The sequence below is a fragment of the Somniosus microcephalus genome, chromosome 1 (assembly GCF_052327205.1).
Source record: "Somniosus microcephalus isolate GS21.2 chromosome 1, FLI_Smic_1.0, whole genome shotgun sequence".
NCBI classification, from domain to species: domain Eukaryota; kingdom Metazoa; phylum Chordata; class Chondrichthyes; order Squaliformes; family Somniosidae; genus Somniosus; species Somniosus microcephalus.
In genome coordinates this window covers 247,314,152-247,336,936 of record NC_140987.1, presented here as the reverse complement: position 1 = coordinate 247,336,936, position 22,785 = coordinate 247,314,152, and the positions used below count along the sequence as shown (strand labels likewise).

At 42.7% G+C, this 22,785-nt stretch overlaps 1 protein-coding gene across 1 annotated transcript in view; it reads left to right on the top strand.

Moving 5' to 3' along the window:
* cntln (centlein, centrosomal protein) overlaps positions 1-22,785 on the top strand; it is a 477,268-nt gene that overhangs the window by 276,615 nt on the left and 177,868 nt on the right. The window contains exon 19 of the mRNA XM_085991655.1: positions 7,591-7,814. Within this exon, the coding sequence (XP_085847781.1) occupies positions 7,591-7,814 (224 nt within the window). The remainder of the gene's footprint in view (positions 1-7,590; positions 7,815-22,785) is intronic.

Below are 22,785 nucleotides of genomic sequence, written 5' to 3'. Positions count from 1 at the left end.
GCTTTAACTTTGATTGCCCTGTTCTTTGGGCAGACGTGTCCTCTGGCTTCTTGGTCAGGGTTCTGTTCTGCCACTGCTGCCTGTCTTTTGGGTGCTCGAAGATAAAGCTACTCTGCAGGGCTATGTTGTGGAATGGACCGCAATGATTTTGGATACCTTGGACAGACTGTACTGTAGCACTTGCTCTAATTGGTCCAGGTATCTGTACCTTTGCTCATCGAAGCCAGTGTCTACACCATCAAGACCCTGGTAGCACAGGCTTCATTACATTGCTTTTTAGGTAGTTCAGTGACAGCCACTTACTTAGCCTTCTCTGTCCTGGTGGCAAAGCAATTTTATAAAAGCTAGTTGTATGCTAGAATATATACATCCAGGTTAGTAGAATCAAAGTCAATAGAAATTATGCCTGGGCTCTACATTGTCTCAGGCCACATTTAGAATAGCGTATTCAGTTTTGGTAACAGACAGATGTATTTATACTGGAAAGAGAAAAACTATAGATCCCAAGTGTAAGAGGATGGGCTATAAAGGAAGATGAGAGAACTTTAAATATTGCACCCAAAAAAGAAAATTGTTAAGGGGGCACCCGCAATGAAGTACAGAATTGTCACTTAGTGAATCGCAACAGTTACAAACACTTATTTTTTGCACTAATAGCTAGTTTTACAGTATTAACTGAGTTTGTAATTGCTGTGATGGTCAGTTGAACAAGGAAAATTCTGGAATGTAAGGTTTTCAAATGTAGTGCTTTGCTAATTGTTATTTATGGAAGTAGGAAACTATAATCTTGTGGCTGCCAGCAATTCACTGTCATCATTATAAATTCAAAAAAGCCTGCCATTCAGAGGTAGAAGAGATTAGCTTACAGTGTCAACATCAAGAACAGGACTTTGCTATATTATTCCTTGAGTGCCTGTTCAATGATGTATTAGAGACAAGCTCTATTAGGATACAAACAGCAGCAATATTGGTTTTGCATCTCTGTGGAATAGAACGTTCAGTGATGTGCTTTTATAAAGATATTCTGGGAGATCTGACCTCTTCTTTAGCCTTTAGTGTTATGCAGAAACAAAGGGTCAGCCTCTGTTCCAAAGTTAGCATTTGAAAGGTAGAATGATTGGAAAAAGTGGTAGCTTTAACTTTGATTTAATAATATTTATAATTGAAGTAAAACAAGTTAGGAACAGTGGTGGAAGCAGAATGCATAATAAAAGCTTTAAAAAGTAACTGAATCGATACTTGAAAAATAAAAAAAAATGAAAGGGCAGGAGACTGGTACTAAATGGATAGTTGTTTCTGAGAGTTGGCACAGGCAAGCTAGGTCAGTTGGCCTCCTACTCTGTTATATCATTCTTTGAATCATAGAAAAATAGGATTATCTTCTGATGACGTGGAATTCAGACAATACTTTAGGCAATAATTTAAGGAGATGGCATAAATCCAAAATTAACACATCGCAAACAAGATTACAAAGTGTGCTCCTCTCCTCCCAAGATATGTGGAAAACAAGTCCATAATACAGGAAACTTTGCGATATCCGGCACCGACGGGACCGAGCCATTGCCGTCCCATCAAAACTGCTGGACAAACCAGCGCTAATGTTAAAACATACGGAGCTTTTAGCTCCGTATCTAGCAATAAACCCTCAGCTTCTAAACAGTCGGCCGTACCTTGCAAGCGTCTATGTAGCTAAGCAACGGCTTCAGCTAGACCTTGCAGAGCCTGACTGGTGGAAAAAAAAGCAATGAAAAGAAAAAAAACCTAACGAAACGGCTCCTGATTTTTGCCAGTGGATCGAGCATTCCGGACAGTTAACCTCCGGATAAACCAAAGTTTCCTGTAGCAAGAAAACTTCTTTCAAAAAGACCACAATGAATATGTTTTTATGAAGTGAGTAGTAGGTTATAAAGATGGGCATGAATGATTAAAGAATCTATGAGTTCCTAGTCTGCTGAGATCATGGAATGTAGCCGATTGGAGTTAAAAAATGATATAAATTGGAATTTTGGACTGATCTGGATCTGAACTAGATTATATTGGGTGAGGCAAAATTTGCATGGAATTTTACAGAGATTTGTGTTTTTAGAAACGTCATTCGTGGTTATTTAGCTCCTTCAAGAATGTAACGTGTTGGAAATTTTACCTATTTGCCTTAGGAGCGATTTTAGTTTATATTATGGCACTGATACATGGTCAGGTTCTGTTTACAAAGGGTTAACTACCAGGGATACACAAAGCAATCTAGCATGCTGTTCAGGACCATTAGGTGGAATACCTGATGAAACAGCCAGAAAAATTATGTATTCTCACATATCACATTAGTTTTCAGACAATAGGGAGTCGTTGAGCACATTCCATGGCAGTTCACCCTCTTAATGCAACAATGGCTTTCATTCAATGTGCCCAGAAGGGCACTTAGCTAAACAGATGATGAGAGTTTCCACACCCAGGCAGGGGGCTTTCTCATTCAAGCTGGCAACTTTGCAACTGAGCAAGCCAATCCTCAATACACAGCTGAGGGAGGGAAACATCGGAAGTCAGAGTCTCTCTCTCTCTCTCTCTCTCTCCCCTGCTCTCTCGCTCTCTCCATCTAGGACAGTTTGAGCCTAAAACACTTTCTCATCAGCCTAAGAAAGTAACAGAGAGATTTAGACGGAGATATGAAAGCATACAGCCTAAAGGTGAAATGGTTAATGCCAGTTAGTTTAGCAACTGCAAACCCGTGACGGTGTTAAACCTGCAACAGGGCCAGGGTCATTTAATTTATTCTCTTATGATATGAGAAGCAGTAGGGAATTAATTGAATATCCTTGTGAAAACTATATTCTGTTTATTCATATATTTCATGTAAAATAAACAAATTTGTTGGTGCACAATTGGCCTCATCTTGCTACAGTGCTCTTCAGTCCACCTTCTGAAATGATAAATACATATGGCGGCACATGCAAGATCATAGTACCTGGTACACGCAACAAGGGGTCTGTAGGTGATGTACCCTAAGAATTGCCTCAGATGTGTCCCCAAAATGGAATCAGTAATCACACTGAACATTGGAAATCAAAAGGTGGATGCTAATTAAAACCATGAAGGCTTGTATAAACAAAACATTCCTTACCAGTGATGGAGAACATAAGCATCAAGGTACAGACCCAGAGATAGCTCACTAGTGGGTTATAAATGTCATGTCTTATCTGGACTTGTGAGAGATCCCTAGTTTGCAAGAACCTAGGAAGCTACGGAGTAAAAGTACCTCCTGGCATGCCTCGGAACTGATGCTTCATTAACTTGGAGGTCATCAAGCGGACCAACATGGCTGTGTGAGGTGATTGACGCCAAAAGAGGTGAACTGTCCCACATGTTTAACTCGGATTGGTCAATAAAATTGAGGCAGTTTCTTTGATATCAAGGATATTTAAGACAGTGTTTTTTGATACTCAAGTTCAGTTCAGTTCTTACTCTTATTAGTTCTTTGTAGTAGTGTTTGTTGTAGTTTGGTAGTAGGAGTTCTGTATCTAGTCTGTGTAGAAGGGTGACTCTAAGAAAGAGGGGAGGGGGGTTACAGAAGTTAAGATTGTATTGCTATGTGAGACAGATACAGGCGGCTATGTATGCCACTTAGATCTACAATTTCCCCAAGATTAAGGGAGAAGTGAGATTTAAGCCAGCAAGTCCAGATACTGCTACCGGCACAGAAAGTGAACCCAGGAGCAGGGGATCCAGGACTGGATAGTGCATCTACAGACGGAGGTGTATCACTCTGATGTCTCAGAAGACTAACCCCATCATCCCAGATGCAAGCGAGGCAACCAGTTAATCTATGCCAGTTCATGAGATAATAAAAACATTGGTAACTACAAGAAGACAGACTTTAATCTATTCAGTAGACTGACTGTCTAATGCTGTTAACTTGTCGGTTATTTTAGAAATGTAATTCTAAATTAATCTCCGCAATGTCAGACACTAATCTCAACTTTAAATTTATAATTAGAAGTAATTATTTTGACATAACTGATTTGCCTTTGTAACCTCTTATTCATTTGTTAATTAACTCTACTAATTATTTGTATGCTCAAGGTTTAAGTTTAAGTGCTGCTAATCATGATTCTGAGGTTAATAGTAATTGTTAGTTCATGACTATTTTCTGGCTTCTTCTTGATGATTTGGTGAGAAAGGGTTAATTTATTCCCTCAGTAGCTTGTGCATTTCCCAATGGGAGGTTGGTAGCAAAAGTGCCAATATAACCGGAGAGACTATTGCAGACCCATGAATTGATAAACAAATTGCTTACTATTTTTGTTAACAGTTCACTTAGATTGTCTGTGTAAGAAGCTAGTTTGATGGGCATTGCGGTATCTTATTCCATGGTTTACGTTCTTAAGAAAGCAAAGAATTGGCCTGTTCTCAAGCCAGATAAGGCGCAGCACAGTGCACCAGTAAAAATGGTGTGGGTCTCTGTTTAAAAAAATTCTGAACTCACTTTTCATTCGTTTGGCGATAATAAATTCACAGCTTCTAGTTACTGACTCACCAACCAGTGGATGTAGTTTGTTCCTAATTCCCTAATCAAACTCCTGGCTGATCTTAATTACTTTCTAAGTGAATATTCATATTATCCTGTATTATGACCTCCAGAAGCTTGTCCACATCCAATGTTAAGCTGATTGGTCTTTCGTCACTTGGCTTATCATTTTCTTCCTTTCTGAACAGAGATGTCACATTAGCAAACCTCCAGTCATCTAAAAAAACATCCAAAGCCAAGGGTATTGGAAAGATTATGGGCAGAGCTTTTGCTGTATCTTCCCTGACTTCCCTCAGCATTCTAGGATGTATCACATCTGTATTTTCCACATTGTTTTCCAGCAGCTTTTTCAGTCCTACTTCTTATGTATAGTTATCTTGTCTAATTGAGCCGCTTCCTCCTCATGTGCCCTTCCAATCCCACCACTACACTGCTCTGCGAAAAGTGCGATAAAGTGCTCATTTAAGATCTGCCCTAATTCTTCATAAGATTTTCTTTTTCAAGTCTACTCAGTTCTGCCCTTTCTTTAACTATTCTTTGACATTTTATGTGGTTTTAAAATTATTTCCTATATCCTTTTATGTTCCCAGCCAGTCTTCATGTTCTCTCAGGCATCTCATCATTTTTGCTGCCCCTCTGTATTTTCTATACTTATTTTTCTTCTGTGTTTTTTGCCCTAATTTTGTTACATGTCTCCTAAGTGTCATTTTAATTTTAAATTCTCTACACATTTAAAGAATTATAGATTTTGCTACACTCCGTTTACTTCTTCTGGGAATATTCTAGTTTGTACCCTAACCTCCTGTTTAAATGTTTTTGATTGTTTTTCCACTCTCTTAGCTGTCAATTGTTCTTTCTAATTTGTCTAGGCTGGTTCCCTTTTTAGGCTATTGCAATTAGCTTTTTTTTAACCAATCAAGTCAGTTTATTTTTGACTGTTTACTCTCCTTTTCAGTTTTTATATCAAACCTAATTATGTCATGATCTCTCTTTCCTAGATGGTCCACTACTCTAACCCTAATCCTCTTTGCCCCACTACATTTCCTAGAACTAGATCCAACACTGCCTCCTTCCACATATGAAAGGGAATACCAGCTCCATCGTGGACATCTGAAGGGTTTTCTCGCATTGCATAGACAGAAAGCGACAGAAATACACCATAGTTATCGAGCACTCTTGGGCACATTTGTTGTAACGGCAGTTTTACTGTTTAATAGATTGTATCCTACAATTTTAGCAGTTGACAGGAAAATGCCCTCTTTAAAGGGTCAAGAGGAACCCTACAAGGGTAAGTCATTTCAATTTCAAACAAATGGCCTTGAGACATTTGCAAGGAATCTGCTTGAAATAACTGAGCATTATTGCTTTTATTTGCCTACTGAGTGAATTTGCATTTTGCTGGAGATGTTCTCGCCTTTCCCAGTCCTTGCCAGACCTTGTGGTTTTTCAACTGCATGGCTTATTTAACCCATAGTCCAGGTAACATATAATAGGTTCAGAAAATAGGGTCTAATATAAAAAAAGAATCTATCCTTCATATGAATTCTGTCCTCTTTAAGCTCTCTAGCCATCGATACAGTCGAGCACACAATCCTCTTCCAATGCATCGCCTCTGTTGTCCAGCTCAGTGGTACTGCCCTTCCATGGTTCCACTATTACCGGTTCAGTTGTAGCTAGAATATCTCTGCTAATGGCTTCTCTTCATACCCCTGTACAATGTTCCCTCTAAGCTTTGTGGATGCGCAGCCCTCTGCCGGTCCCGTGCAGCCCGGGACCAGCGTTTTCAATGTTGAATTTTGTGCATGCGCAAAATTGTGAATTGCCGCGCAGCCCCTTAAAGTGACCGCGCACCCAAAAAATATTATGAGGAACATTGCCCCAGTACCATCGCCTTAAGATGTCTCCACTTATCTACACTCTGCCCATTCACAACATCATCTATAGTCATGGGGTCGGCTTCAGCACTCAGCTCCACCACTTCTCTTGACCTCTCCATTGCCCCTGTGCTGTCAGTTTTCTTCTCTGACATCCAGTCTTTGATGAACTATAACTTTTTCCAGCTAAACACTGGGAAGACTGAAGCCATCTTCTTTAGTGCCCATCATAAACTCTGTATCCTTGTCACCAATTCCATCTCCCTCCCTGGCCAATGTTTCGGGCTGAACCAGACTGTTTGCATCTGTGGTGTCCTGTTTGAACCTGACCTGAGCTGAGCTTCCCACATCTTTATCCTCTCTATCACAAGACAGCCTATTTACACCTATGTAACATTGCCCTCTTTCATCCCAAGGCTCTCCTATCCTCCATAAACTTCAGCTTGTCCAAACCTCTGATATCTGTATCCTATCTGCAGCAAGTAATGCTTGTCCATCACACTTCACAGTTCCTGATCCCTCAACACCTCACTTTTAAAATTCTCATCCTTGTATTTAAATCCCTGCACAACATCGCCCCCCCTATCTCTGTAACCTTCTCCAAGCCTACAATTCCAAACTTAGAAATGTCTCCATTCCTCTGACTTCAGCTTCATGTGTAGCCCCTCCCTCCCCCCCCGGCCCCCTTCGTACCTTCAGCCACCTAGGTCCCACTCTGGAATTCCCCCCCTTAAACCCCTCTGCCTCTCCATCTCATCCTCATCCTTCTCCTCCTTAAAACCCAACTCTTAGACTAAACTTATCCCTTAATTTGAGATCCTGAGTGCTATTGTGTGTCCAATGGTTTCTAAGTTGTCCATAATTAAGCTTTGTAGGAACAATATTTTTCCTGTTCAGCCTGTTCAATTTTACTTTTATTGGAATAAACTAAATGTTGTTTTATTTAAATGTGTTAATCGACTGCAGATGATTTATTTAATTTTCAAATTTTTATGTCTTTAAGCCTACGTAAGATTTATCTTGAGTCTGCTATTAACTAGTTGCATTTTGTACAGTCACGTTACATAGTAATTGGTAATCTATCTAGTAGTTTTCAATTAAGAAATGCCATTTCTTGCAAAAATGGGGGGTGAGGGTGGGGACAGTGTTTCATATTAACAACAACATTCACTGTTCTCTTTGTGTTTTAAACTATAGTGAGGAAACAGAAGACCAGAACGCTTGCACTACCAAAGCAAAGTCTTTCCATCATTGCCTTACAGCAGCGTCTAATATCACTGCAGCAACAGATTGTTGTTACCCAGAATGGAAAAAAAGTAGCCTTAAATGCTGTCAATGAACTGAAGCAGAACAATCAGAAATTAACATCCCAATTGACTTTGGTTAACCAGAAGCTTCAAGTCAATAAACAGACAATTCAGGTATGTTTAAAGTCAGGTATGCATTAAATGGTTACATCAGTATTGCAGTAGCACATTGAAGTTATGTATCACACTGTTACAAGATGACTGGTCCACCAAGTTGTATGGTATTGCATTAATAGAGCATGGTACTGTATACTTACTGCACTTCTCCAAATCAATATTACCATTTAATCATGCAATATATTGTAGAATATATATTGTAAAATGAAATACTGATACAGCCCGCACTAAAACTGAATCCTATTCAATCACTGGAAAATTGTAAAGTCTCAAAGATTTGGCTGTACGACATTTCAGCCATGCACACCCTCCAGTCCCAAGGTGTTCATATTCTTTGATCTATTGTAAATTTTGTGACTAAATGACTAAAAGCAGTAAATAATATTATTCTTGGAGGATTTAATTTCACAAGTAATTTCAAGGACAAATAGTTATTATAGAGTAACGGTACTTTCAACAGGGATCTGACATGAGTTCAGTTATCTAAAAAAAAATATGTTCCCCTGAATATTGTTTTTTTTCCTGGAAAGACAAAGGTACAATTGAAGTGAGGGAGGGAACTTAATGTTCATGATTAACTATCAAAGGAGCGGAAACTTCCAGGGCAAGTTTTTTAAATTCAGATTACTTAAATACTCCTCGTTGAAAAAGATTTTCCAGAAAAATATTTTATGTTTTTTAAACAGCTTACACGGAATCTGGCCAATCTCCTTCTGGGGCCACACTGTGTCCCAAAGCAGCTCTGCTGAGTGCAGAGTACCCTGCAGGTAAATAACATGGTCTCTGGGATTTGATGGCCTGAGACCAGGCCCCAGGCCAGCCCAAAGCCATGATTCCCATTACGTTCAGTAGAGCTGGACGGAGATGCTCTCCTGGCCTGGCAGCAAAGCGCAGACCTACTCTAGTGAGACCCGATAGAGGTAAACATTTGAAATGTCAACAAATAGTTTTTCGTTTTTCTGCAGAAATTATATACTTTGAATAAAATGAACTGCACCTAGACTTTTCTTCCACTTCAAAGCATAGTTGGCACATAGTACACTGAAGTTGAAAGTTGATTACTTGATCAGTGAGGAAACAGTTTGTGCACTATTAGTTGTGAATGTAATTTGGTAGTACACATAATCTTAGTTTGCACTGCACATGAAGCAGTTGTTTGTGAACTGGCAAATGCGAGTGTTCTCAATTCAGTAGCTATTTACCAAAGTAGATAGAATATGTTGCTGCCCTTAAGTATAGTATGTTTACAATATACAGTAAACATGTATGCTTTATAATGTTGCTACAAAATAAAAGTTGTAAAATTCTGTTTTAGCAGTGCAGATTAGTTACTGTAATTAAACGACTACAGATTGTGTACGAAACCAGAGCAAAGTACTGTGTGTGAGTCTCTTTGCAGAAATGCATTCAGCAATCTGTTGTGGTAGTGATCATTGCAGAAGTGCAGCAGGGGGCAAGGTACTGCCTTGGATAGAGAACTGGTTGGCAGACAGGAAGCAAAGAGTTGGAATAAACGGGTCTTTTTCCGAGTGGCAGGCAGTGACTAGTGGGGTACCGCAGGGACCGGTGCTAGGACCCCAGCTATTCACAATATATATTAATGACCTAGACGAGGGAACTAAATGTAATATCTCCAAGTTTGCAGATGACACAAAGCTGGGTGGGCGTGTGTGCTGTGAGGAGGATGCAGAGAAACTCCAGGATGATTTGGACAGGTTGGGTGATTGGGCAGATGCATGGCAGATGCAGTATAATGTGGATAAATGCGAGATTATCCACTTTGGTGGCAAAAACAGGAAGGCAGATTATTATCTGAACGGCAATAGATTGGGAGAAGGGGAAGTGCAAGGAGACCTGGGTGTCCTGGTGCACCAGTCGCTGAAGGTAAGCATGCAGGTGCAGCAGGCAGTTAAGAAGGCAAATGGTATGTTGGCCTTCATAGCAAGAGGATTCGAGTACAGGAGCAAGGATGTCTTGCTGCAGTTGTACAGGGCCTTGGTGAGACCACACCTTGAGTATTGTGTGCAGTTTTGGTCACCTTATCTGAGGAGGGATGTTCTTGCCATGGAGGGAGTGCAACGAAGATTCACCAGACTGATACCTGGGATGGCAGGAATGACTTATGAGGAGAGATTGGGTCGATTGGGCTTATAGTCGCTGGAGTTTAGAAGAATGAGAGGGGATCTCATTGAAACTTATAAAATTCTAACAGGACTAGACAGACTAGATGCAGGAAGGATGTTCCCGATGGCGGGGGAATCCAGAACCAGGGATCAGAGTCTAAGGATAAGGGGTAAACCATTTAGGACTGAAATGAGGAGGAATTTCTTCACCCAGAGAGTGGTGAACCTGTGGAATTCTCTACCACAGAAGGCAGTGGAGGCCAATTCATTAAATATATTCAAGAAGGAATTAGATATATTTCTTAAAGCTAAGGGGATCACGGGATATGGGGAGAAAGCAGGGACAGGGTACTGAATTTGGATGATCAGCCATGATCTCATTAAATGGTGGAGCAGGCTCGAGGGGCCAAATGGCCTACTCCTGCTCCTATCTTCTATGTTTCTATATATCTCTGCTACTCATGGCTCTCGTTTTATACTCACGTCTATCAGAAGAACAGTAGACATTCTGAACATAGGAACAATGACAGACAGCAAAAGACTCTCTGGTCCATCAAGACTGTCCCACATTCTAATCATATTTTGTGTTCTGCAAGGGAGTGTAGGATACAGTTGTTTGCGTATGACCGCCAACTGGAAGTTACCAATTTCAGCTGTGCCACCACAGGGCAATGCTAAACGGCATCCAGCTACCTCCCCATAACATGGAAAAGAGATCAGACCATTCTTGTGCATGCCTGAGGAAATGGTTCAAGAGGAGCAATGGCAGAGGGGTGGGAACAGGTCACCCTGCTGCCTCAGCGAGAACGCCCGTTTAAAAAAATAGCCTCAATACAATAATCTGCATAATAGCCATTGTTTCAGTGCTTAGTCAGAGAGTTGTGGATTCAGGGCTAGGGCAGAAGGGAGGTTTGAGTGGGTGGGTAAGGGAAAGGGGAGAAGCAGCAGAGGCAGTTGAAAAGTAGTGTGTGGTTTTGGCAGCAGAGAATGAGGCCTGATGGCACTTGATGAGACCCAGCCAGATCTGGTGATGGATGGCTAAACGAGTTGTGCGCCAGATACATTCCATTCTGTGCCTCTTGGACTTGAGGAAGCAAAGATGGGAACCAAACCAAGGAGAACAACCATGATGGGAAACGGTAAAGATTTTGCTCGGGTCAAGGACATCAGAGGTGGAGGTGAAGGAGTGGCTGAGCAAATTGACAGCTGCAAGATTATCTTGGCAAACAGAGGCCCAAGCGCTCGACAGTCTGAAAGTACAGTTGTAAGTGACTTGGGATGGAAAGTTTTTATTTTAGTGGCAGGTGCAGAAGGAAGAGATGTTGGAAGGAGGTAGGCGAATGTGGGTGATGAGAGGTACAAGGACGTGGTCAGACATCACCTTGCCAGTGATCGAAACATGAGAGTAGAGAGGCCACGAGGAATGGCATGGTTGAGGGGGGTGGCTGCATATATTGGCAGGAGAGTTTATGTGGATGGAGAGGTTTAGCAGGGCAGTGAATTCAGAGCAGAAAGGGCAAGAGTAGTTCAGATTGAGGTTGAAATCACTGAGGATGAGGACTTGCTTTGTGCAGAGTCTGAGAGAGGAAAGGAGGGAGAATATCTTGGGTAGAAACTTTTTATGGGGCTTGGAGGGGTGCTGTAGAAACTTGGTATGGTGCTTGGAGGGGTGCTGTAGAAACTTGGTATGGTGCTTGGAGGGGTGCTGTAGAAACTTGGTATGGTGCTTGGAGGGGTGCTGTAGAAACTTGGTATGGTGCTTGGAGGGGTGCTGTAGAAACTTGGTATGGGGCTTGGAGGGGTGCTGTAGAAACTTGGTATGGTGCTTGGAGGGGTGCTGTAGAAACTTGGTATGGTGCTTGGAGGGGTGCTGTAGAAACTTGGTATGGTGCTCAGGGGTTCTGCAGACAATAAGAATTTTAAAGAAGAGACAAGAGGGGTGGAACAAGATAGAAGGAGGTGAAGGTGCCAGAAGAGTAGGGGTGGTTGATGAACAATTGAAGAATGTGGCTTGATAGTTTCTAGCTCAACACACTGCGAACAAATTATTTTCTTTGTTAATGCCTGTTGCCACTGTTTGCAGATCTCCAAGTTTTGATTTTGTGTTTTCTTAAACTAGTTTTATTTTAACATAGCGAATAAACAAAGTTAATGTTGAACTTGAAATAAGAATGGAGGTTTTTATGGTTTGTCTACCTAACAACAGTCACTATATTTCAAAGTAATTCATTCACCTGATCATAAATCTGAGGGACATAATCGGGTGCTATATAAATGCCAAGTCTTTCTTTTATAGAACAATGATGAAATTAAACATAAAAATGAAAGTAGTTACATCACTGGAGTAGCGCAATGATTCTGAGACAGATGGATTCCATTCGATCTTAAGATCAGAATTTTGAGAAAGTAAGAGGAGAAACAAGCTGAAATGCCATGTGAAATGGTGCATTTTCCTGAAATCTGGGACATACTTTATGAAACTGACCCCTGAGTAACCAGCTATTTATGTGAAAGTAGGTGAGAAATACTTCTGTTGCCAGCTCCTAATGAAATCCCAGGATACGCAATCTGAGCCAGTGCTGTCCTTCATCCAGTAGCTAGACTAAACAACTCAGTTTGATTCTCACTTTATTAATATTACAAGGGCAATGTATAATTTTTTTTTAATTGTGTGCAGGAAAATCTTTTCACATCATACAATTGTGGTGGTGCTCTGTGATTTGGTAGATTTATCCATCTGTTTCCTTTGTGTTGTCCATGTAGGTTTATACAATCCTTAGGTTTCATACAGCGCCCCATGACTGCATTTTCAATATACAGGTAGAGGTTTACCTGTGGAAAGAAAATCCCCCATATGGCTCATTTTTCATGTATGAATTTGTCCAGTGAGGAATGATATTGTTGAGCACATTTATTTATATATATATAGATATATGTAGTGCTGACCTTCACTCCTCCTGTCTATTTAAGGACAGAGACCAAAGGTGAGAGCTGCAAGTACTCACATCACATGCTTATCCGTATCCATTCCGGCAGTGTGTGAGGAATATCTTTTTCAGGGATTTGTGTTTTAGCACCAAACTATAAATTTAGGGAAACACAGAGTCACTAGCTTTAAACAAAGTAGTTGCACTTCCTTTGTAGTCATTTTTATAACTTGACTGACGGGTCCTGAAGGAAGATTCCTGGAAAATACACAAATGAACTCTGGTGAATTATTAGTGATTTGTATTTCTAGTTCTTGCTATCTGTTTAAAAAAAAAGAACACGGCAATATTAGCTGACCTTTGCAGTTTGGTTGCAAATTCTCATTGGGATCAACTTGAGTCATAATTGGCCTCTCTGTAAGTCTGAGACCCAAGTCCCTGACTCCCCTTTACCAACAGTTCTGGAGTATGGTGTAAATGCCACAATCCTCTGTGTATGAACCATTGTACAGATCATATCACAACTGCTTGCTCTATCTTGGGACCGCCTTATCTTGACAAGGAGATTAATTATCAAATAGATGTTAAGGATCATGCTCAGACACTGATCAGGATACAGCGCCAGGTTTAATAATATCAGAGAAATCACATCCTGTCTGGTGTAATGGACTGATGGCCTCGAAGATGATTATAGCTGCACAACACAAGAAAGGCTGTGACATCTATACTCAACATGTAGTTTAAAGCCTGCAGTTACTTCTGTTTTGAATTGTGGGCGTTCTCCTTGGATTTATGGTACACTTTAGCTTGAGGGTTTTTAACTGGAAATTCAACAAATCAAACTTGCCATACCTCAAAGCTGCTTATATACCTCTAATGTGGAGCTATGGCTTTGTTTCTGTGCACCTCATGAAAAATCTATAACCTGCCCTTTTTGAAGGTATTCCAGAGAAACAACATTCTTGTTGGGCTGCATCTGTTCACAGCTAAAGATCATCAAAACTTAAAGTAACACAAAATGGCATTTCAAAAAAAAACCTGAGTGCTGTGGAGTCTTTTATGGACCCACAAATAAATATGGTGACTAATTCCTGGAGTATGGCTGTCACCTTGTGTGACTAAATGGATTTAAAATTCTTTCAACTTTATGGCCCGGCTCGGAGGAGAATACTGTGAAAGAGGCATTTTGATGGTTTTGAAATCCATTCTTTTAAGGTTACTGTTTGCTCACAGCTGAAGTAACTGTTGTTTTGAGCCCCCATAAGCTAGTTTAAAATCAGGGCCATGCAGCCTTTGCTCAGCTATCCAACCATGGTCCACTTGTTTTAAAGCTCTCAGGATAGCAATAATGTGGAGAAATACAAGGGAGTTTGACTGCATTATTTTCTAGGGAAAGTTGAAAAATCACTGATAAAATCTTACAAGACACATTGCAAGAAGACAGTTAACTTAAATGAGGAGTCATGAATGTGTATTCATTAATTTTGAATTGCAGTAAATTCTGTGATGGTCAACGGAAAGAGGATCTGCAGTTGTTTTTTTTTATTTCTAATGGTTCTCCACTAATAAAAGCCACTTATATTATGGTATTACCTATCGAGTCTTCGAGGCAAATCAGCCATGAAGACTCATTCTGTCCTCTTAGTAACAACATTTTTTTCCAGATTTTAACCAGGCTTTTTTGTAAGTTATACATGAGTATCCTATCCTGTCCGTGTCACTTATCGATAATTTATGAAAATTGCTTCCAAAAAAAAGCTTGTGTTGCAGTTTATAAATTCCAGACATTGTTGAAATTAGACCTATTTAAAATTTCACTTGATCCTTTTTAATGTTGTGCAGTGTGGTACTCTATCACCTCAGGTTGCTCCTACCAGTGACTGGCCTGTAACTACCTGTGGTTCGTGTGAGTGTTACACAGCTCTTAATGTTCTCTCCTCACACAACCCAAGTTTGGAAGGGCAAAATCTATAATTGTACTGCAGGAATTTTTTTCACAGTTTAAGTGGACATAATACAAAAATGCTTTACTGATATTGTAATCACACACTGCAGTACATGGTAGTGGAGGGAGTGGACATTAGTTACAGGCTGCCAATCAAGGGAACTCCTTTGTCCTGGATGGTGTCGAGCTTCTTGAGTGTTGTTAAAGCTGCACCAATCCAGTTGAGTGGTGAATATTCCATTAACTCCCTGAATTGAACCTTGGAGAGGCTTTGAGGGGTCAGGAGGTGAGCTTCCCATTGGAGAGCATCCAGCTTCTGCCCTGCTGTTGTAGCCTCAGTGTTTGTATAGCTGGTCCAGTTAAGCTTCTGGTCAAGGGCGACCTCCAGGATGTTGATGATTGGGGACTCAGAAATGTTGCTGTTGAAGGTCAGGGGGCATTGGTTCAGTCTTCTCTTGTTGGAGATGGTCATTGCCTAAAACATATGAATGTTATCTGCCACTTGTCTGCCCAAGTGTGGATGTTGTCCAGGTCATGCTGTAGGCTAGAATGGGCGGCTTCATTATCAGAAGAGTTGTGAATGGAACTGAGCAGTATAGAATCATCAGCAAATAACCCCAGTCCTGACCTTATAACATAGGGAAGATCATTGATGAATCAGCTGAAGGTGGTTGGGCCGAGGACATTGCCCTGAGGAACTCTGGCAGCGATGTTCTGGGACTCCAATGATTGGCCTCCGACAATCACAGCCATCTTCTTTTGTATCAGGTATGACTTCTGCTACTGGAGCGTTTCCCATTGACCCCAGATTTGCTCAGGCTCCTTGATGCCATACTCAGTTGAATGCTGCATTGATGTCAAAAGCAGTAATTCTCACCTCTCCTAGGGCATTCAGCCCATGTGTCGATGTCTGGATCAAGATCATCACGAGGTCAAGAACCAAGACCTTCTGGTGGAACCTGAACTGAGTGTCAGCAAGCACGTTATTGGGAGTAGCTGTCACTTGACAGGACTATCGATGACACTTTTTGGTCTGATGTGGTAATTGGCTGTGTTAGATTTGTCCTGTTTTCCGTGAAGAGGATTTACCTGCGCAATTTTCCACACTGTTGGGTGAATGTCATCATCACAGTTACATTTGAACAGCTTGGCTAGAAGACCAGTTAATTGTGGTATACAGGCCTTTAGCGTTATAGCTGGAATATTATCAGGGCCCATAACAGTCACTGTGATCAGTGTACTATTAATGTCACATGGAGTGAATTGAATTGGCTGGATACTGGCATCTATGCTGGCGGGAACCTTGGCACGAGGCCGAGTCGGATCGTCCACTTGGCACCTTTGGCTGACGATGCCTGGAAACGCCTCAACCTTGTTTATTGCACTTCTCTGTTGCGTTCCACCATGGTTGAGGATTGGGATGTTCATGGAGCCTCTTCCTCCTGTTAATTGCCTGATTGTACATCACCATTCTGAACTAGATTTGGTAGGGGTGCAGTGCTTTGTTACGATCCGATGGTGGTGAGACGGGTTAGCTCTGTCAGTAGACTATACAAGACTGAGAGCCCAGCCACATCTCTTTGATATTGCAGAAGGTGAACTCTGACATGAAGTTGGCGATTCTCATCAAATCTATTTTCTATGCTTAGACTGTGATGAATTTCAATCCCTCCTGATAACTCAGACATTTCATCATATCTTTTTAAAACAAAGTTCTCTCCTATTTTCTCTCTCCTTCTCTTGAGGATGGTAACCCATGCAGTTCCAGGGCACCGGCATCCTTCTATTTCCTTGTCCAAGTGTCCATTCATCATGTGTGATCCTAGATGGTGAGATTCAGCTGGTAATTCAACCTTTTTGGGTGGTGGGTGTGGGGAGTAGAACACCCAAGCCTAATGCTGTCCTCACTGAATGCCTGGCCACATGCACTTTCTAGCAGGGGTCACTGGACAGTGACCAGGACCAGTAACCCTGATAGGTCCTGAACAGTGACCAGGAGCCCTGATAGCCCCTGGACAGTGACCAGGAACCCTGATAGCCCCTGGACAGTGACCAGGAACCCTGATAGCCCCTGGACAGTGACCAGGAACCCTGATAGCCCCTGGACAGTGACCAGGAACCCTGATAGCCCCTGGACAGTGACCAGGAACCCTGATAGCCCCTGGACAGTGACCAGGAACCCTGATAGCCCCTGGACAGTGACCAGGAACCCTGATAGCCCCTGGACAGTGACCAGGAACCCTGATAGCCCCTGGACAGTGACCAGGAACCCTGATAGCCCCTGGACAGTGACCAGGAACCCTGATAGCCCCTGGACAGTGACCAGGAACCCTGATAGCCCCTGGACAGTGACCAGGAACCCTGATAGCCCCTGGACAGTGACCAGGAACCCTGATAGCCCCTGCCTCCACTCCAAGCCATTGAAAAATCAACTATCTTGGGATAGATTGGGCATTGTATTGAGATATTTTATTGCCTATAAGATTTAGCACCACATACAGTGCAATTACCCATTTAGCAATGGGAGGATTGATATACAATTCTCCTCATTTTAAAATTGACATAATGGGAACGTTACATGCTACAAACACGTAATTGTTACCTCAGTAAATAGAAAATACTATGGGTTAGAAATTCATTATAGCCAAGAAATGGGCAGTGTTTTGACTAAAGATGGCAAAGTAGCGCCAGTTGAAAATTGTCTCGGCTGCACACAAAATTCGTCCTCATTAAAATGATTGCAGTCATGATTCTCATCTAAACACTGAAGCTCATTGGCGTTACACTGAAAGATGGACCAGTATCGGGGGCAGTCTAAACGCAAGTAATGATTGCCACAGGCTTTTTTCAGTGCTTAAAGGGGATGTTCATTGATGCTGCAGCACCTCATTCTCAGCATTGTTGGATGCGCAGCTGCCTCACCAACCATAAGAAGAAGGACAGCAGAAGGAGCACTTATTTACAAATCCTGATGGCAGATCGCCACCCCAGGGAGAGAGCCCGGAGGTTTTCCAATGAAACTTTGGAGGCATTCGTTTTAGCGGTGGAGAGAAGGCGGGCGGTCCTGTACCCGCCAACTGGCAGGAGACTCTCGCCACAAGTCTGCCGGACTATGTGGAAGGAGGTGGCACACCATGTCATGGGCAGCACTGTGGTCCCCAGGACCCCCACACAGTGCAAGCAGAAGTGTAACGAGCTCACACGGGTGGTCAGGATGAGCGAAGGCTTCAACAAATGCTACATACCACCATCTGTACCATAAGCTTCTCACACAGCTCATTGCACCACACCCCCAGCACTCACCCACCAACAATCTCTACCTATCAACAATCTCTACCTATCAACACTCACACCCACATCTCACACCTTGCACACAATGACAGCTATTCAACTATGGCAAGCACAAGGGTCATTAGTTATTAGAATTCATGTGATATGTGTATAGATAAAGTTATTAATTGTGTTTGGAATATTTTGTGCTCTCTCTCATGTCACCTTTGCGTCCAGGAGGACACTGATACGGTGTGTGACAGGGATTGTATGATGAGGATGTGGTGAGCTACGGGGTTCTGGGGTCTCATTCATACGAATCGGAGTGTGATGAGCTGGTCATGGACAGCCTGTCCGGAAGGCCGATTGTCTTGCTGCCTCCGCTTCCTCCACCGTAGATCCTAGAGGGCGAGGTCCACTGCCAGTACAGCCCCCATGACTTTTAGCAAGGTTGGAGCTTTTCAGAAATAATTATGGAGTTTTGTACTTGCCACAACACTCCCTGATACCAAAGAACCTTGAAATGAATAAAGAAAACTCTTCCAGTAGCGCAGCCACTCAAACTTCAAATACCTGTCTGGTCCGAGTGATTGGTGATGATCCCTTTAAATAGCGTCGCTGGAGCCGGTTTCCTGCTGCTGCACGCCACCTGAAGCTGTCGTTTTCTCCAGCCGGTAAGTTCATTGGCTGTAACGAAGTTGGGAGATCAGGCATCAAGTGAGCATTGCACACTCACTGACATCACGATCTTCGGGATGGCGAGTTCCCCGGTGATCGCGTTCAGCGGCAGCGCTACCAGCAACACCGATATGGCGTGCGGCGCTGGAACCGGCCTCAGGTGGCGTTAAAGCTCTCAACGGCATTTTAGCGCCATCTCGTGGCGCCAACAGGTGGCGTAAACCACACAAATTTCTCCCTCTACGTCTTTTTTACCAAAGTTGTACCATGAACTCCATTCACTAAACTTTGAAAAGTGTTCATGGATATGTGTATGGACACTTGGGTTTATATTCTAAATTAGAAAATGGAGCAACTTTAAGAAATCTAGACTAACCTAGATAAGCAGGCTACCTTTGTTGATTAGTAAGCTACTCTGCTTTTTATATTAATTATATTAACAGCAGAGGCATTTAAATAAGTGAGAGAGGAAAAAAAAGATTTACAAGGAAATTACCAGAAATGCGAGGTTATACCTATCGGGGAAAGGATGAGCAGGCTGGGGATCTTTTCTCTTGAAAAGAGAAGGCTGAGGGGTGAACTAATAGAGGTCTTTAAAATTATGGAAGGTTTTGATAGAGTAGACTCAGAGAGAGTGTTTCCACTTGTGGGGAAGAGCAAAGCTAGAGGCCATCAATATAAAATAGTCACCAAGAAATCCAATAGGGAATTCAGACGAAACTTCTTTACCCAGCGAGTGGTGAGAATGTGGAACTCGCTACCACAGGGAGTGGTTGAAGCGAATAGTATAGATGCATTTAAGGGGAGGCTAGATAAGCACATGCGGGAGAAGGGAATAGAGGGTTATGCTGCTAGTTAGATGAGGAAAGATGGCAGGAGGCTCAAGTGGAGCATAAACACTGGCCTGGACTGGTTGGGCCGAATGGCCTGTTTCTGTGCTGTATATTCTATGTAATTTTATGTAGAGAAGCTCTGCTGGTTATTTTTTAGGAGTAAAAGTAGATGTGAGTATAAGGCATTTACAGTGATGTTTATATATCTGTGTGCACTTTTTTCACAACACATTTGCACTGGAAAAATAATTCAAAATCCTTTTTCATTAACACTCTTCAAAGAGGACATTTATTTGTGTACGACACTCACTCACCAGGGGAAGGCAGCAGCAGCCAACTTGCTGGCACTGGGGGTGCTCCTGCTGCCCAGGAAGGGGGGAAAAAGAGTGGGAGAGCAATAGTGGTAGGGGATTCTATAGTAAGGGGAACAGATAGGCGTTTCTGTGGCCGTAGACGTGAATCCAGGATGGTTTGTTGCCTCCCTGGTGCCAGGGTCAAGGATATCACTGAGCGGCTGCAGGGCATTCTGGAGGGGGAGGGTGAACAGCCAGAGGTCGTGGTCCACATTGGTACCAACGACATAGGTAAAAAGAGGGATGAAGTCCTGCAGCAAGAATTTAAGGAGCTAGGTGAAGGATTAAAGAGCAGGACCTCAAAGGTTGTAATCTCTGGATTACTCCCCGTGCCACGTGCTAGTGGGTATAGGAATAGGAAGATAGAACAGATGAATGCGTGGCTAAAGGGATGGTGCAGGGGGGAGGGCTTTAGTTTCCTGGATCACTGGGTCTGCTTCTGGGAAAGGTGGGACTTGTACAAGTCGGACGGTTTACACCTGAACCAGAGGGGAACCAATATCCTTGCGGGGAGGTTTGCTAGCGCTGCTGGGGGGGGTTTAAACTAACTTGGCAGGGGGATGGGGTACAGAGTGGAGCTATAGTAGGGGGTGATTTACAGCCAAATACAGAGGAAAAAACAAGTCAGCTGGGAAGGCAGAGCAAATATGTGAAGGCAAAAGGGAATATGGCAGGGCTGGAAGGCATTTATTTTAATGCAAGGAGTCTTGCAAATAAGGTGGATGAACTGAAGTTGTTGTTGAACACATGGGAGTACGATATTGTTGCTATCACGGAGACATGGTTGAGGGAGGGTCAGGACTGGCAGCTCAATATTCCGGGGTATAGAATCTTCAGGCGAGACAGAGGGTGGTGTAAAAGAGGAGGGGGTGTTGCAATATTAATTAAGGAGTCAATTACTGCTGTAAGGAGGGACGATATATTAGCGGGTTCCTCTAATGAGGCCATATGGGTAGAACTTAAAAACAAAAAGGGGGCAAGCACTTTGCTGGGAGTGTACTATAGGCCCCCAAACAGTCAGGGGGAGATAGAGGAACAGATATGTAGGCAAATCTCAGAGAAGTGCGAAAATAATAGGGTAATAATAGTGGGGGATTTCAACTTCCCCAATATAAATTGGGATAGTCAGAGTGTGAAAGGCTTAGAGGGTGCAGAATTCTTAAAGTGCATCCAGGAGAGCTTTTTGAGCCAACATGTAGAAAGTCCTACAAGAGAGGGGGCGGTACTGGACCTAATTCTGGGGAATGTAGCCAGGCAAGTGGTGGAAGTATCAGTAGGAGAGCATTTTGGCAACAGTGACCATAATTCGGTGAGATTTAAGGTGGTCATGGAAAAAGACAAAGACGGCCCGGAAATAAGGGTTCTAAATTGGGGGAAGGCCGATTTTAATATGATAAGGCAGGATCTGGCCAAAGTGGACTGGGAGCAGCTACTTATAGGAAAATCCACATCAAAACAGTGGGAGACTTTCAGAAGGGAAATAGAGAGAGTACAGCGCCAACATGTTCCTGTAAAGGTCAAGGGTTGGACCAACAAGCAAAGGGAACCTTGGATGACAAGGGATATACAAAAATGCATTAGAAATAAACGGGGGGCTTTTGGCAGTTACAAAAGACTAAAGACGGAAGAAGCCCTAGAGGAGTATAAAAAGTGCAGGGGCATACTTAAAAAAGAAACTAGGAGGGCGAGGAGGGGCCATGAAATAACACTGGCGAGCAAAATAAAGGAAAATCCTAAGATGTTTTATAAGTATATTAAGGGCAAGAGGATAACCAGGGAAAGGGTAGGGCCCATTAGGGACCAAAGTGGCAATCTGTGTGTAGAGCCAGATGATGTAGGCGGGGTTTTAAATGAATTTTTTGCATCTGTGTTCACTATGGAGAAAGACGATGCAGACATAGAAATCGGGCAAGGGGACTGTGACATACTTGAACATATTAGCATCGAGAGGGAGGAGGTGCTAGCGGTTTTAGCAGGCCAAAAAGTGGATAAATCCCCAGGCCCGGACGAGATGTATCCCAGGCTGCTGTGAGAGGCAAAGGAGGAGATTGCAGGGGCTCTGACACAAATTTTCAGAACCTCTCTGGCCACAGGGGATGTACCAGAGGACTGGAGAACAGCTAATGTAGTACCATTACACAAGAAGGGTAGCAGGGATAAACCAGGGAATTACAGGCCAGTGAGCCTAACATCTGTGGTAGGGAAATTATTGGAAAAAATTCTGAGGGACAAAATTAGTCTCCACTTGGAGAGGCAAGGATTAATCGGGGATAGTCAGCATGGCTTTGTCAAGGGTAAATCATGTCTGACAAATCTGATTGAATTTTTCGAGGGGGTGACTAGGGGGGTGGATGAGGGAAATGCTGTGGATGTGGTTTACATGGACTTCAGTAAAGCCTTTGACAAAGTCCCGCATAGGAGACTGGTCAAGAAGGTAAGAGCCCATGGGATCCAGGGTGCCTTGGCGCGTTGGATCCTAAACTGGCTGAGTGGCAGGAGGCAGAGGGTGATGGTCGAAGGTTGCTTTTGTGACTGGAAGCCTGTGTCCAGTGGGGTACCTCAGGGATCGGTGCTGGGTCCCTTGTTGTTTGTGATCTACATAAATGATTTGGATGAGAATGTAAAAGGTATGATCAGCAAGTTCGCAGATGACACGAAAATTGGTGGGGTGGTCAATTGCGAGGAGGAAAGCCTCAGGCTACAGGACGATATAAACGGGTTGGTCAGATGGGCGGAAAAGTGGCAAATGGAATTTAACCCTGAAAAGTGCGAGGTGATGCATTTTGGACGGACAAATAAGGCAAGGGAATACACAATGAGTGGTAGGACCCTAGGAAGT